At 34.7% G+C, this 14,863-nt stretch overlaps 1 protein-coding gene across 4 annotated transcripts in view; it reads left to right on the top strand.

Moving 5' to 3' along the window:
* SLCO1C1 (solute carrier organic anion transporter family member 1C1) overlaps positions 1-11,754 on the top strand; it is a 56,561-nt gene extending 44,807 nt beyond the window's left edge. For 2 of the 4 annotated variants that reach the window (XM_023226186.1, XM_023226190.1), the window contains 3 exons: positions 1,269-1,333; positions 9,050-9,270; positions 10,673-11,754. In XM_023226186.1, the coding sequence (XP_023081954.1) occupies positions 1,269-1,333; positions 9,050-9,270; positions 10,673-10,846 (460 nt within the window). In that variant the 3' untranslated portion in view covers positions 10,847-11,754. The remainder of the gene's footprint in view (positions 1-1,268; positions 1,334-9,049; positions 9,271-10,672) is intronic. The other 2 variants (XM_023226189.1, XM_023226187.1) reach the window with 1 other exon arrangement.
* The last annotated feature ends 3,109 nt before the right edge of the window (positions 11,755-14,863 follow it).

Genomic DNA, 14,863 nt, shown 5'->3' on the forward strand with positions numbered 1-14,863 from the left:
ATTTTTTTTTTTTTACTGATTATCCTATCATACATCTGTAAAAATTATATGAATCCAAATTGTAAAATAGTTTTGAAAACAGGAGCCTCAGTTATAATATTTTCATCCTAATTGAGTTAACTTTAGCTTTGCAAATATTTCTATATATTTATGAGATGGACTGGGTGATTTTCAAATTAATTCATATATTGAAGGATAAATACTAATTTTTTTCTAAAGTAAGACTAAGCAAAGTATTGTATACATTTTTAATTTCCAACAGTTTTTATCATGGCAATTGTTTAGGAATAACAAACAGAAAATAGAACTTATTATCCACAAACCTGCTATTCTCAAAAGAGCTTTCATCAAATCATGGGAAATGCAACATGGAGAACATGAGATAGTCACATTTACAAATGGCAGCCTGAGTTTGACAAAATGGCAAAACATTGTCCTAGACTTTCCAGAACATTGTGGCTACTTCTTCACATCTTCTTATATTGTGCCAAGTGTAGAATCAGGTTACTTACCACAGAAAGCATCTTTCTAACCACTAGTCCGTCATATTAACTATTGTGGATTTTGATGTCAGAAGAAGAAAAGTCGTTTTTTTTTTTTTTTTTTTTTTGCCTCTTTTAAACAGAAACTGAATGATATAATATGTAAGAAGTAGTTAATACTGTGGTTAACACTGAGCAGTTATTTTATATATCACCATGATTATTACTATTAAATTTCATAGGCCAATCAGTTTAAGCTTTACAGTCATATTAATGACACTCTTATTATTTAGGTGTTTTTGCACTTTTCTGATTTTTTTAAATTCCCTCTATTTAGCAACAACTTTTTAGCATGCCACAGTGATTATATCAACTCTGATCAATTTAGCCCTGTGCTTTTAGACAAAAAGCCATAAAAATTGCAGACTATTAATTATTTATTGTTGCTTCAAATTCTAACAATTTCTTAGAAATTTGAGTTTTATTCTGAATCTTTGCTATTTTGGTGATTAAACTTAAATTTGACTTTATCAGCACCATATGAATATGGCATGTATGGGTGATTTTTTCTAGAAATATCAATTATAAACTTCTTATAGCATTGCATGAAATGGAATATGGCTTTTACATATTTTGCCCTCCCTATATTAGCTCACCAATGGGTTCAACATAAATGGCATGTGAATTCTAACGTGATTTCATGCATGTTAGGCATATTATCATTCAAATTTCTATTTGCTTTAATGGATTATATATTTCTTGTAATGGTGCTTTTGTTGATTTTAGGTGTATTAAGCCACAGCTTAAGTCTTTTGCCTTGGGTATCTACACATTATCAATAAGAGTTCTTGGTAAGTTTAACCTATGCTTTAATTTATGGTAGCCACCATAAGTGTATTTTGAAGACTTTTCTAAATATTTTTACAGAATTGCCATGTATAAATATATGTTGTAGGTAGCAAAGTTCATAGTCTTTTTTATTCTTTTCTTCATTTATTTATTCCCTTCCTCCTTTTCTTGACTCCTTTCTCCTTTTGTTACAGAAATGTATTGCCTATTTTGTGCTCCAGATACAACAGAGATTTTGTGAGATTAATAATAATTAATCACAATTTTTGTTTAACAATCTTACCTTTTCTAGCACTTGTGTATTCTCAGAAAACCCATGGCTTTTACAAGAGAGCTCTCAGAAATTAATGAGTAAGAAAGACTGAAGCCTAAATATAATTTTTTCAGTTATTAAAATGGAAATAATTATTTTGAGTTACTCTCAATGCTTATCCCTTATATCATTAGGGAGAAAGATAAGGTATTATTTAAGCCAAGCAAATAAATTTGAGTAGGTCATACTTTAAATTGCAATTGAAATGTTTTTTGTGACTACCAAATTTTTAAATATATATTGGTTAAAACCCATAGGAAACAGTGAATGAGACAAAGTTTTTATCCTTAAAGAGTTTTATCCTTAAACAGTTTTATTGTTAAAGAGTTTTATCCTTAAACAGCGAATGAGACAAATAAGGTTTTTATCCTTAAAGTTTTATCCTTAAAGAGTTTCTATATTAAAGAATAAAATAAAATAATTTTGAATATTTCACTGCCATTTGTCAGAAAGGAACAACCCAGAAAAAAGAACAAACTCAAAGCTTAAAAAATCTGAAATTAAATTTGGTTTACATAGATCTTGTTGTAAAATGGTTGCATAGCAAGATAATAGAATCCTGACAACATTGAAAAAGAAACAAAAATAGGGTTATATGGCATCATGAGTGGCCCTAATTCTACAATATGAAAATAGGTGTTAGCTAGGAAAGTGTCATATATTGAGCCTGTAGTATATGCCTGGCAAGAATTGGCCCCCATATCTACCTGTCTTTGGGAATATAGATGGAGCCTACAGAGCAAAAATTGTTCCAACATAAACAAATGGTTTACAAAATTGATTTGACAAAAATAATATTTGAAATTGGCAAACGTATCATAAGCAAAGTCAATGGCAAATGACGAACTTGCAATTTATGTAACAGACAATTGCCTAATATTCCTATTATAAAGAAAACTCTTAAGTTTTGAGAAGAAAAAAACAAGCAACAAAGTAGAAAAACGAGCCAAAGATGTGAATTTTTCATGGAAAAATAAATGTAATTGCCATTTAATATATAGAAAGATGCTCAAATCCACTCATAAAAAGAGCCAAGTTAGAACCACCTTTCTTATCAGGTTGACAAATTGCCAAATTTTGTTTGCAATGTATGGAAAAATAGATGATGCTTACACATTGCTGCTGGGAAAATGATGTACTTTATTGGGCAATAACAGGTAAAATTACATATATATATATATTTACCTTTTAACCTAATATCTTTACTTCTAAGAATTATGCCAAAAATTTGCTAGCAAAAATTATAAAATAAATTTAATTATTATGAATAGGTGCAATAATTGTGACTTTTTATAATAACAAAAAAACTGGAAGTGACCTAAATATCCATGGGTAGGAGATTGGTTGAATAAACTGTAGTACACACACATAACAGAGCTGTAAGGATGAATGGGGAAAATGTATCTAATGTTACCAACCGATCTCCACTATATAGTATTAAGTAAAAAAAAGCAAAATGGAGAACAATTTTTATTGTACGATGTTTTTGGTGTTACGTGTGGAACCGTGTAAACATTATATGCATGTGCAAAGGCATTTTGCTCTTTTTTGTAAAAGAAACAATGAAAGCATAAACTAAAAACGAATTTTAAAAAATGGTTATACCTGTCAGAGAAGAAAGGGAAGAGGGATAAAGTTCAGGATGGAAGTAAGACTTTGTAAATGTAACTTTTTATGTGGTTGTTTAATCAAAATGATATAAAGTTTTAATATAACTGAAAATAAAATTTAAAATAACCAAATATTAAACTGAAACTGTTTAATGTAAGCATATGTTGGTTAAATAAGCATACATGAAAAACTTTAAGTGCCTTAAAAAATAAAAGTTTTTACCAAATCCTCATAGATTAACTGGATTTGTAGTTATTATTAGTACTAATATCAATATTTTTATGTTGAAACTATTATATTTTTAAGATAAAGCAATTGAAACATGTTAAGATTACTTGGAATCAATATTTTTAGTAAAATAGAAAAGTGATACAAGAATAAAATTTAAAAATTTAAAGGCCGGGTGTGGTGGCTCATGCCTGTAATCCCAGCACTTTGGGAGGCTGAGGCAGGCAGATCAACTGAGGTCGGGAGTTCGGATCAGCTGGCCAACATGGTGAAACCCCATCTCTACTAAAAATACAAAAATTAGCTGGGCGTGGTGGTGCGTGCCTGCAATCCCAGCTACTAGGGAGGCTGAGGCAGGAGAATCGCTTGAACCCAGGAGGCAGAAGTTGCAGTGAGCCAAGATCGTGCCACTGCACTCCAGCCTGGGTGACAGAGCAAGACTCCATCTAGAAAAAAAAAAAAAAAAAAAAAAAAAAAATTAAATATATCTCATTCTTAAATTTGAACTTAAAACATCAATATGAACTCACATATTTTTATTTTAAAATAATGTGTATTTTATAGCTCCATCTCCTGAAAATTCTAGAAACTTTGAAACCCAGAAGAAATGAACACCACAACATTTAATCTGTGATATCTAAATATAATCTCGCAGTAAAAGATATGGCACCTTGGAGAAATGACTGGTTCAAGGCCTAGGGTAGAAAATGCATAAGATGATTATGGGACATCTTTTTATACTAGAAAATGAATGCGCTATCAAAGCCTAAGAAGGATATATCACAAGGGAACAGAACCAATTTGAGGAGATTGGCCTCAAGGTGAGATAAATTGAAACTCAAAATAGTTGTAGCAGTAGTAACAATAATGGCTGCAGTTTATTGAAATACGTGGAATATATTAAAACACATGAGTTTATAATGATACTTTAAAAATGTGGAGAATATCAGGACATCAAGTCATTGTTCTGAAAATTGAGAAATAAAGGAGGAAAAAAATGATTTATCCTGCCTTTCTTCTATTAACTATATGTCAAAGTATCCAAATTAGTCAATTAAGGAAAATTCCTTTTTAGAGAAAAACCCAAAAATACTTTCTGTAAGAAGCATAGATTAAAAAAAAAAAAAATCCTGTCTTGTGGCCTTAAAAAGAGTGAAAAGCTTTAGATGAAAGTTGATGAACAACTTCATAATGGAGGGATCAGGCTGGCCTAGTCTGAACTTCATGCCCATCTTAGCACTACTAAGAGTGGCAACTAAGTTGCATGTGCCTTCTAACTGGGACAGAATAAATACACAGTACGTTTGCCTGAAGTAAATTGAACCTGAATCTAACAAGATCTAACTACCAGATTCTAGGAAAGATGGATGATAGGGGAATAAATTAAATAATGTTGTAAAGAAGCAATCAAATCCAGACTGTGACATATCCTATAGGACTTGGTGGTGTCTTTTTTTCAAAAACCATTAGTAAGAAAAAAAAAGTGAAGTGTGTATATTGCTATAAAGAGTCATCAACTAAATACAATGTATTTATTTGGTTTGGATCCTTATAAAAACAAATGAATTAAAAAAAATCCTTGGAGACAATCCAAAAACTTGAATATGTACTACATTTTAGATAAAACTATGAAATTATTATAAACGTGTTAGGTGTGAGAATGACATAGCAGTCATGTTTTTAAAAAATGTCATCAGTAGAGATGCATGCTGAAATATACATAATTGAAATGACATGATGTCTCAGATTGCCTTTAAAATATTAAAATAAGAGTTCAGGCTGGGCATAGTTGTTCATGCCTACAATCCCAGCACTTTGGGAGGCTGAAGCAGGTGGATCTCTTGAAACCAGGAGTTCGAGACCAGCCTGGTTTCAACATAGCTAAACTCCAATCTCTACTAAAAATACAAAAATTAGCCTGGCATGGTGGCACACGCTTGTGGTCCCAGATACTCAGGGAGTCTGAGTCACAAGAATTGCTTGAACCCAGGAGGCAGAGGTTGCAGTGAGCTGAGACTGTGCCACTGTACTCCAGCTTGGGTGACAGAGGCAGACTCTGTCTCAAAAAAAAAAAAAAAAAAAAGAGTTCAGTGTGGAGAGAGAGAGGAAACAGCAATGGCAAAACTAATAATTGTCAAAGATATGGTACATGAGGATTAATTATATCATTCTCTCTGCTTTTGTGAATCTTTGAAAATGTTCTATTACAATAATCTTAAACCATGTACAGAAAATTGCGAACATTTGAATCTTTTGGCTTGTCTTCACATCGTTAAAGGTAATGTAAAATTGGTTATCACCTGAAGTTTTTAAGTGGTAAATCATCTATTTGGTTGGTTTTTGAGGCACCAAATAATCCAAATTGAATGCTAGATAAATTTTCTGCTCTTCTTATTCATGGGGTTTCATGCAAAATAGATTAAATTAGATATTCCTGTAATCATTTGTTATTTAAAATGTAAACATATACAAAGATAGCAAGAACTTTCTTTGTATAAAGCAAAGACAGCAATGAACTCCCATTTATCCATTACCCAATTTCAACAGTTATCAACACACAGCTCATCTTGGGACATCTGTGTGCCTAACTATTTAACCCAACTAGCTTATTTTGAAGTAAGTCTCTGACTACTGCATTTCTTCTATAACATGTTTGGTGTGCTCTTCTAATCAAAACCATAATGACTTGTTTTAATCTGGTGATTCTTGCATCTTAAAAAATAACTTCTTAATATTAGCAAATACCCAATTACTGCTCAAATTCTTTAAATTATCTGATGTTTCCTTACACATGTACGTTTCAATCAAGAACCAAACAAGGTCCACAATTGCATTTAGGTGATATATTGCTAAAATATTTTTTAATCCATAGGTTTCACTTCCCTCTATCTTTCTCTCCCATTTGTTGTGAAAATTTCAAATCTACAAAACAAAAATTTAAATGACAATGAATAATTGTAAAACTTTTACTGGGATTTATCAACTGTGTCCGAAAACCAGAAATCTCTCTCCTCTGTTTCTCTGAGCATACAAATATTTTGCTGAATCATTTGAAAATAAGTAGTGAACATGCTGACACTTCAGTCCTAAAGTCCTGGACTTGAATTCTTCTACAAGAGCAAGTCTGTCGTCCTGTATAACCACAATATCATTCTCACACTTCAGAAATTCAACATTGATATACTACTCTGTCTAATATAATTCTTCATTCAAATTTCTTTCATTATAACAATAGTGTCTTCTATAGTGTTTTATTTTCTCTTTTGATCCAAAGTCAAAGACCACATATTGTGTTTAGTTACCTCTTTTATCTCCAAAAATTCCTCGTTCTTATTTTTTTGTTCTTTTGCAACATTTACATTTTTTTTTCAAGAGGCAAAGCCAGTTGTTCTGTAAAATATCCCACCTATTGGATATGTTTGCTTTTGAGTATGTCCAGGTGAAATATTGTTGGTGGCAATACTACACAGATGATTTGCATGATGCTTAATAAATCACATCAGGAAGCACGTCAATTCAGTTTATACCATCATTGGAATTTTAATTTTGGCCCCTTGGTGAAGGTGGTGTCCACCAGTTTTCTCCATTGTAAAAGTCCTTCTGCAGTTAATAAGTCATCTATAATTTGACACTTCGAGATTATGTCACCATTCTATTTCCCAAAAATCTTTCACTCAAAACTTTGGCAGCCACCGATGAGTCTGGATTGAATCAATTTTTCACATGAGTATTTGCAAAGTGTAGGTAAACCTTTACATAAATATGTGTGTGTGTGTGTGTGTGTGTGTGTGTGTGTGTGTATTTTTTTTTTTTTTTTTGAGACAGAGTCTTGCTCAGTTGCCCAGGCTGGAGTGCAGTGGTGCACTCTCTGCTCACTGCAAGCTCTGCCTCCCAGGTTCACGCCATTCTCCTGCCTCAGCCTCCTGAGTAGCTAGGAGTACACCCACCTGCCACCACACCCAGCTAATTTTTTTTTGTATTTTTAGTAGAGGTGGGGTGTCACCATGTTAGCCAGGATGGTCTCTATCCTGACCTCATGATCCACCCTCCTTGGCCTCCCAAAGTGCTGGGATTATAGGTGTGAGCTACCGCGCCTGGCCAGAAAATATTTTTAAATATTTTCATTTGTTTTCAAATAACAAATGGATAGTCTCTGAAATTTAGAAGTGTCATAAATATTATTAGATGATTTTTAAAATTTAGTGAGATTATTTTGTTCAATATAAGCCTACAAAGCAATTTTATGACCGAAGAAAACATATAAAAAGGTTAAAACTCAAATGCCAGAAACAAGCAGACTTGATGGAAATGAGTGATGTAGGCAGAGAGAAAGCTGTATGGACTCGCGGTGGACTCCAAGTGTAGGCAGCGGGTGAGGAGTGAGGCATGGAGGCAGCTCCTGCTTAACTCCAGCCAACTATGACCATGAACTGTCAGACAATATAGTTCTTAAGAGAATTAAATAACAGATGTTAATGAATAACCAATTTAGAACACGTATAATATACCCTGAGCTATGAACAACTGCGTAAGATACTTTCATTAATATTTGTACACAAGAGATACCTTTTCTCCTAAGGAGGGATTAAATTCTGAACATTTTCTGAGGGTTTTTAGCTTGAAAAAGAAGGACAGGTTTCCTACCACGGTGAACTTACAGTCTAGCAGAGAAGGCAATTCGACAAGCCATTACAAGAGTATTAAAAGTTTTATGAGATGTAAAACAAGTTTAGTTCATCAAAATAGCCTACCATGAAGGCAAACGTTCAAACTGAGATTTTAAAAGTGAATGTGTATTAAGAAGGTAAAGAAGAGAAAAGTATTGCTTGGGATAAAGGAAACTACTCAAGGCATTGAGACAAGAGGAGAGAACATTTTAGTCACTGAAAGAAATCCAAGAAAATTGCATTCTGAAATATAAGACAATAATCTTGCCCAAAGCGAGGCCACAAAAGTAGAATAACCCAATGTTCAGTTAACTCCTCTTCTTTTGGAAGCGATGTCTTGGGAAGTCACCTACTTAATTCAGTGATGCAACCTCTGTATGATGGATAGATTCGAGAAGATTAATGAAGGAAGCCAAGAAATCATGAATTGGCTGTTGCTTTATGTTAGGGTAGAAGGAGTGACACTGGGAATGGAAAGAAGAGAAAGTGTTTAAGATATACCTAGTAGGTAGAATTGGTATGCTTGAGGGATAAATTAAGTATAGTGATAGCCAGACAGAGGAGAGAAAGAAGGCTCAGTGATGACTCCCAAGTCTGCTTTAATGACTGGGCTTCCACTGATAAAGGGACAGGTCTGTAGGGGAAGAAGTTGAGCTCATGTTGAGTTTGAAGTGCCTGAGTGACATGCTTCTGGAGACAAATAAATGGCAGTTACTGCATGATTCTGGAGCTTATGAGAAAAGACTGGATTAGAGAGAGAAGTTTTGGAGATTTCAGCATGTAATTGATGGCCTTTCATCTCCAAAACAGTAATTAAATTAAAGTAAGTGGTTTCAGATAATCATTCATAGACAAAAAGATGTGCATATGTTTTTTAACAGCAGTTGTTTTTCTCACAGCAGGAATCCCAGCTCCAGTATATTTTGGAGTTTTGATTGATACTTCATGCCTCAAATGGGGATTTAAAAGATGTGGAAGTAGAGGATCATGCAGATTATATGATTCAAATGTCTTCAGGTACCAAATCAAAAGCATTCCCGCATCTCACTGCTACAACATCCCAGATTTACACAATGCCACTGACACTAACAAGTTTTCATGTCATTTCACTGCTTGTAAGGTAAAGAATAGTCTAATCAAAAAGTGTGATCTGTAATCATAGAATAATTATATTATTATTTGATTAGATCTTTGATTTTTGTCCCTATTCATTACCTTGACTCCCATTTTAAATGAGTAATCATTTTTAAAATATGACAAAAGTGTCCAGAATAGAGTAGAATTTTGAAAGTTTATGCACACAAATGGACAAGTATTTCCCTGAAATTCAGAGGCATTTAAATTTAGGTCACATTTTGGGTTTGATTTTATTCTTTTTCAAACTGAGCCAAACTGTACCACTTACGTCAGATATAATCCCCCTGGGCAAGAGTTGGATTTGGCTCTAAATCTGTCCGGCTTTTATTGCCAAACTGATGTTCAATTATTCTCGTACTTGAAATGCACAAAAGTAAAAGGTTTTCTCTGTGTGGGTGAGTGTATATGGGGGTTGGGTGGCATGGCTTTTTCACTATGGTATCATTCAGTTCAGCTCATCAAACATTTAGTTCCTTATTGCTTAAAGCAATGCTTCAATGGCTTAAAAGCAAGAAAGATTGTTTAAACGACTTACAAGCTGTGCATTTTCTAGAGAAATAAACTTGGTACTGAACCATCTTAGTCGGATGTGAATTGGGTACACCATTTCAAATAAATTTGTTTGAGTTAATAGGTTTTGATGGTATGCGTGAAATTCATTTTGGTTTTTGAAAGGGACCCAATCTGTGAGTATAATTTAGGATTTCCTCACATTTTTGCTAAGGCTGTATTAACTGTAATGTAGAGACAATGCAACTCAATCAGAGATTGAGAGTATGTTTTCAAGGTAACCAGAATGAGACATACAACCTGCCCTTCCATACCTTAGCATCTTCTGACAAAGCATAGAACTATAGGTTTCTCATGAAATAAACCAATTTAAATAACTGGTTTATTCTGAAATCACTCTGCTTTACTCAGAGCTCCAATTCCCCTCAGAATTGCTTCATGCAAGTTTTCCAAAGAAATGAAGCTGGGAAAGGTCTGAGGATAGGGTAGCCACATAATTTATCATTCAAAACTGGGTACTTTTGAATGTGAAAAGGAGCACTATTAAAATTACACTGGGCCAACACCAGCATAAACTGGGGCTGTTCTAGGCAAACAGGGATATGGTTACCTGGTCTAAGGAAATAATTTACAGAAAGGATAAAACTGATTAAGTAATTAGTAGTAACTGAAAATGATGGTGCTACTAAGACATTACTTTATTTTATAAACTGCCTTCAATGGTCTGTCAGTATTCATAAAATAGTCTTTTATATAAACCACCAAATCTACATTCTTAAAGAAAACCATCAGAATGATATTATTACCTACCTTTTAAAATTTCTCTGAAGTTGGGTAGTTGCAATAATTCTAACAGAGATTCTCTCTTCTTCTAGACATATATATCTGGGACTAACTGTGATACTGGGCACAGTGTCAATTTTCCTAAGCATTGCAGTACTTTTCATTTTAAAGAAAAATTATGTTTCAAAACACAGAAGTTTTATAACGAAGAAAGAAAGAACAATGGTGTCTACAAGATTCCAAAAGGAAAATTGCAGTACAAGTGATCATCTGCTACAACCCAAATACTGGCCAGGCAAGGAAACTCAACTTTAGAAACATGATAACCGGAAGTCATGTGTTCTAATTGGTGGACATTTTGCAAACAAATAAATTGTAATCAAAAGAGCTCTAAATTTGTAATTTCTTTCACCTTTCAAAAAATGTCTACTTTGTTTTTGACCCTAGGCATTAGATAATATAACTGATAACAAATATACTGAAACATATTATGGAAGATGCAGATGATAAAACTAATTTTGAACTTTTTAATTTATATGAATTTTTATATCATTTACTTATTTCACTTTATTTTGCCTTGTGCTTATTGATATATATTAGCTGTACTTTTAGAAGAACAATTGTCTCTATTGTCACACATGGTTATATTTAAAGTAATTTCTGAACTATGTCACATGTCTAGAGTAAGAAAATACTGCTAAAAATTAACTCATACCTTGGGCTCCTTCAAGTATTACTTCTATAGTATTTTCTCCCATAGCTGTCTTCATCTGTGTATTTTAATAATGAACTTAGGATGGAGCAGAACATGGAGGGGAAGATTTCATTTTAAGCGTCTCCTTTTCTTTGAAATACAATAATTTATATAGAAATGTATAGCAGCAAATTATAGGGGATTAGAATTTTGAATTAATAGCTCTCCTACTATTCATTTACATGTGCTTTTTGTGTGGCGCTATAAGTGACTACGGTTGTAAAGTAATAAAATTGATGTTAACATGCCTTATTGTTCTTTTATGAACTCAGTGAATTTAAAACTATTGTTAAATATAATGCTGCCCCTACTTTAATATATGTAAGCAACTTCCTACTTATATACATGACGTGTTCCTAAAACATGTTTGAAAGGTGAATTTCTGAACGTCTACAACAAATGTAGGTGTTACAACAGGAATAGAGAGTGATGGATGAGTGATGGGAAGTCTGAGTGTGGTACATTTGGTGCTCCACCTGCCCACATCACAGGGCCTAGGGACTCCTGCGCAGGGAGTTGCCACTGGGACAGCTTGCCAGATAGCTCTGTTTCTCTGCAACTGAAAAAGTCAAGCCAAGAGTTTCTTTTTCTTTTTCTTTTTTTAAGACAGAGTCTTGCTCTGTCGCTCAGGCTAGAGTGCAGAGGCGCAATCTCGGCTCACTGCAGGCTCCGCCTCCCGGGTTCCCGCCATTCTTCTGCCTCAGCTTCCTGAGTAGATGAGACTACAGGCGCCCGCCACCAAGCCCGGTTAATTTTTTTGTATTTTTAGTAGAGACGGGGTTTCACCGTGTTAGCCATGATGGTCTGGACTTTCTGACCTCGTGATCCGCCCACCTCGGCCTCCCAAAGTGCTGAAATTACAGACGTGAGCCACCGCGCCCGGCCAAGAGTTTCTTCTTTCCTGACTTCCTGGTGCTCTTCTGATAGGGGTTGGTAGGTTCAACAGTCAAAAATCTTTAATCTTTAGCTCTATTATGTACTATATGTTGCCTCCTCCACCATAGCTGTAAAGAAAGGCTTAATCCTTCCAAGAAAAGCAGACTTAAGACAGAGACCACCCTAGTGAGGTATCCTGTTCAGCTACTACTGGCTCACCACGCAATTCTGTCCACATTCTGTTAGTCCGGTACAATCCGGAGAAGACTAGATGAAAGGAAAAGTTGGATTAGAAAAGATAACCTGAAGGTCACTGCAGCCTAAGTGAGGCCACAGAGTCCTTCAAATGCACAGGAGGACCCTTACTTACTCAGGAGATTTTCAAGGTTACAATGGGAACCCATAATTCTACTAAGTACCAGCCACACCAAAAACTGTGTTACTGAATCTGTATAGCACTCTTAGTATCTGAATCCCCGTTTTACAATGAAACAGGCTAAGAGAGGTTAGATACATTGCTTAACCTTGGAGGGGCACAGGGAGGATTAAAACCAGGTTGAGGCCGGGCGCGGTGGCTCAAGTCTGTAATCCCAGCACTTTGGGAGGCCAAGACGGGCGGATCACGAGGTCAGAAGATCGAGACCATCCTGGCTAACATGGTGAAACCCCGTCTCTACTGAAAAATAATACAAAAAAAAAAAAAAAAAAAAATAGCTGGGCGAGGTGGCGGGCGCCTATAGTCCTAGCTACTTGGGAGGCTGAGGCAGAAGAATGGCGTAAACCCGGGAAGCGGAGCTTGCAGTGAGCTGAGATCCGGCCACTGCACTCCAGCCTGGGCGACAGAGCAAGACTCCGTCTCAAAAACAAACAAACAAACAAACAAACAAACAAACAAAAAAAAACAGGTTGAATCTGAAGTTATCTTTCCACCATACCAACATGACCCTATAATGTTACACTAAACTGCTACTGTCATTTGTAATGTCTCTGCATTATTTTATTTCACTGAATCAGTTTGCTCCTATAGTTGTCTTCATTGCGTATTTCAGTACCATGCAGGTCATCAACAACTACTATAAACCACACAAATAATTTCTTTAGCATATTGTTTTCTCCAAATGTTGTTGATTTATATTTTGAAATACTGTAGTGCTAACAAAGAAGCCCAAAACATTTAAGTCTGATGATCAAAGATAATCCTTTAGAATTATAGAAACTTGGAATTGCAACACAATTTTAGTAGCCTTTAGAACAATCAGCACAAGTCAACAACACTCCAACCACAGCAGTCTGTTTGAGGCATTTCTGGAAGCCTAAATTCAATAAGAAGGCCCAGCTCAAAAATATGGCGGCCTCATTCACATTGCCCCATTATACAGCCTTCCAATTCCTGAGCTCAACCGATGCACATGCTTCAGTCTCCCCAGTAGCTAGGACTAGGACTACAGGTGCAAGCCACTGCTCCTTCAGGTGAAGTGATCGTACAGTACAACCAAAATCATGATTTATGCAAGATTAGTATTTGCGAGATTTATACAGTATTTGCAAGATTCATACAAGATTAGTATAAATCTTGCAAATACTAATGGGAAAAAAGGAGATGGAAAATTTGGAATTGGAGAAAGAAGGAAATGTTCTCTAAATGTATATTAACTTTGTCAATTTATTTGAATTGGTGATGTTCAATTGTTTTATATTTTGCATTTTTGAAAATAAAGACTTTTAAATTTTTATTTACACTTTCGTTTCCAGCAGGCCTACTTCAGACCTGCTGCTCCCCTGCTAGCTTATGAGCAAGAATCCTTTTTGTCATCCCTGTATGAATCTTACCCATATAAATATTTACTGAATGGGTGAGTGAGTACACTTGCCAAGAGTTTTCTTTGTAGAGATGTAATTAAACTTCAAAGTCTTAATCCTGCCTCCTACATCCTCATTATTTTTCAAGGCTTTTTGTCACAATACCTTGAAAAATAACTTCTTTGCGAGTAAATTTCCAAACAGAATAGTTTCCAATTTATTCTTGAATAACTTGAAAAATAAAAAACAACACAAAGGATGAATAAACAATGATCTCTTTATGAAAGAACTGAAGGTCAGTTTAAAGGAAGCATATTTTTATGCACAACCATTAATTTTACAGTGGAATTACACATATTAAACTCAGCTGTATAACAAATGAGGGTATCATTTAGCAGGAAATTGAATTTACTAAGAGGAACGCTCATATTTTAGATAAGTAAACTCATTTGACAGAGGTAAGCAGACTTGTTATGCCTCAGAAAGCACGATTAGTTTTTTTTTTTTTTTTTTTTCCAACAAACCAAGCTCCATTTCAGAAGTCAAGGAAATTCCCTCAGTTCCAAGACCAAACTTTTGAGGTAGAGCTGTAATTGATGTGTAGGATCCCACAATTGCTCCAAGTTTAATGGGCAACATTATTCTCTTATTCTGCAGCCATGGGCCCTAGAGGTGACCAGCATCCCCACTGAACATCTGATTCACTATAACCTGCGGACAGGTAAAGCTCCAGCAATGTCATTTTATAGGGGGAGTGACTTAAATTGGATTAAATTACTTTCCCAATGTGGGTGTGTGAAAGCCAATACTGGGTTCTTTCATTACATCATGAATGTAATGTAATTACTACTAG

Source organism: Piliocolobus tephrosceles, chromosome 10, assembly GCF_002776525.5.
Source record: "Piliocolobus tephrosceles isolate RC106 chromosome 10, ASM277652v3, whole genome shotgun sequence".
NCBI classification, from domain to species: domain Eukaryota; kingdom Metazoa; phylum Chordata; class Mammalia; order Primates; family Cercopithecidae; genus Piliocolobus; species Piliocolobus tephrosceles.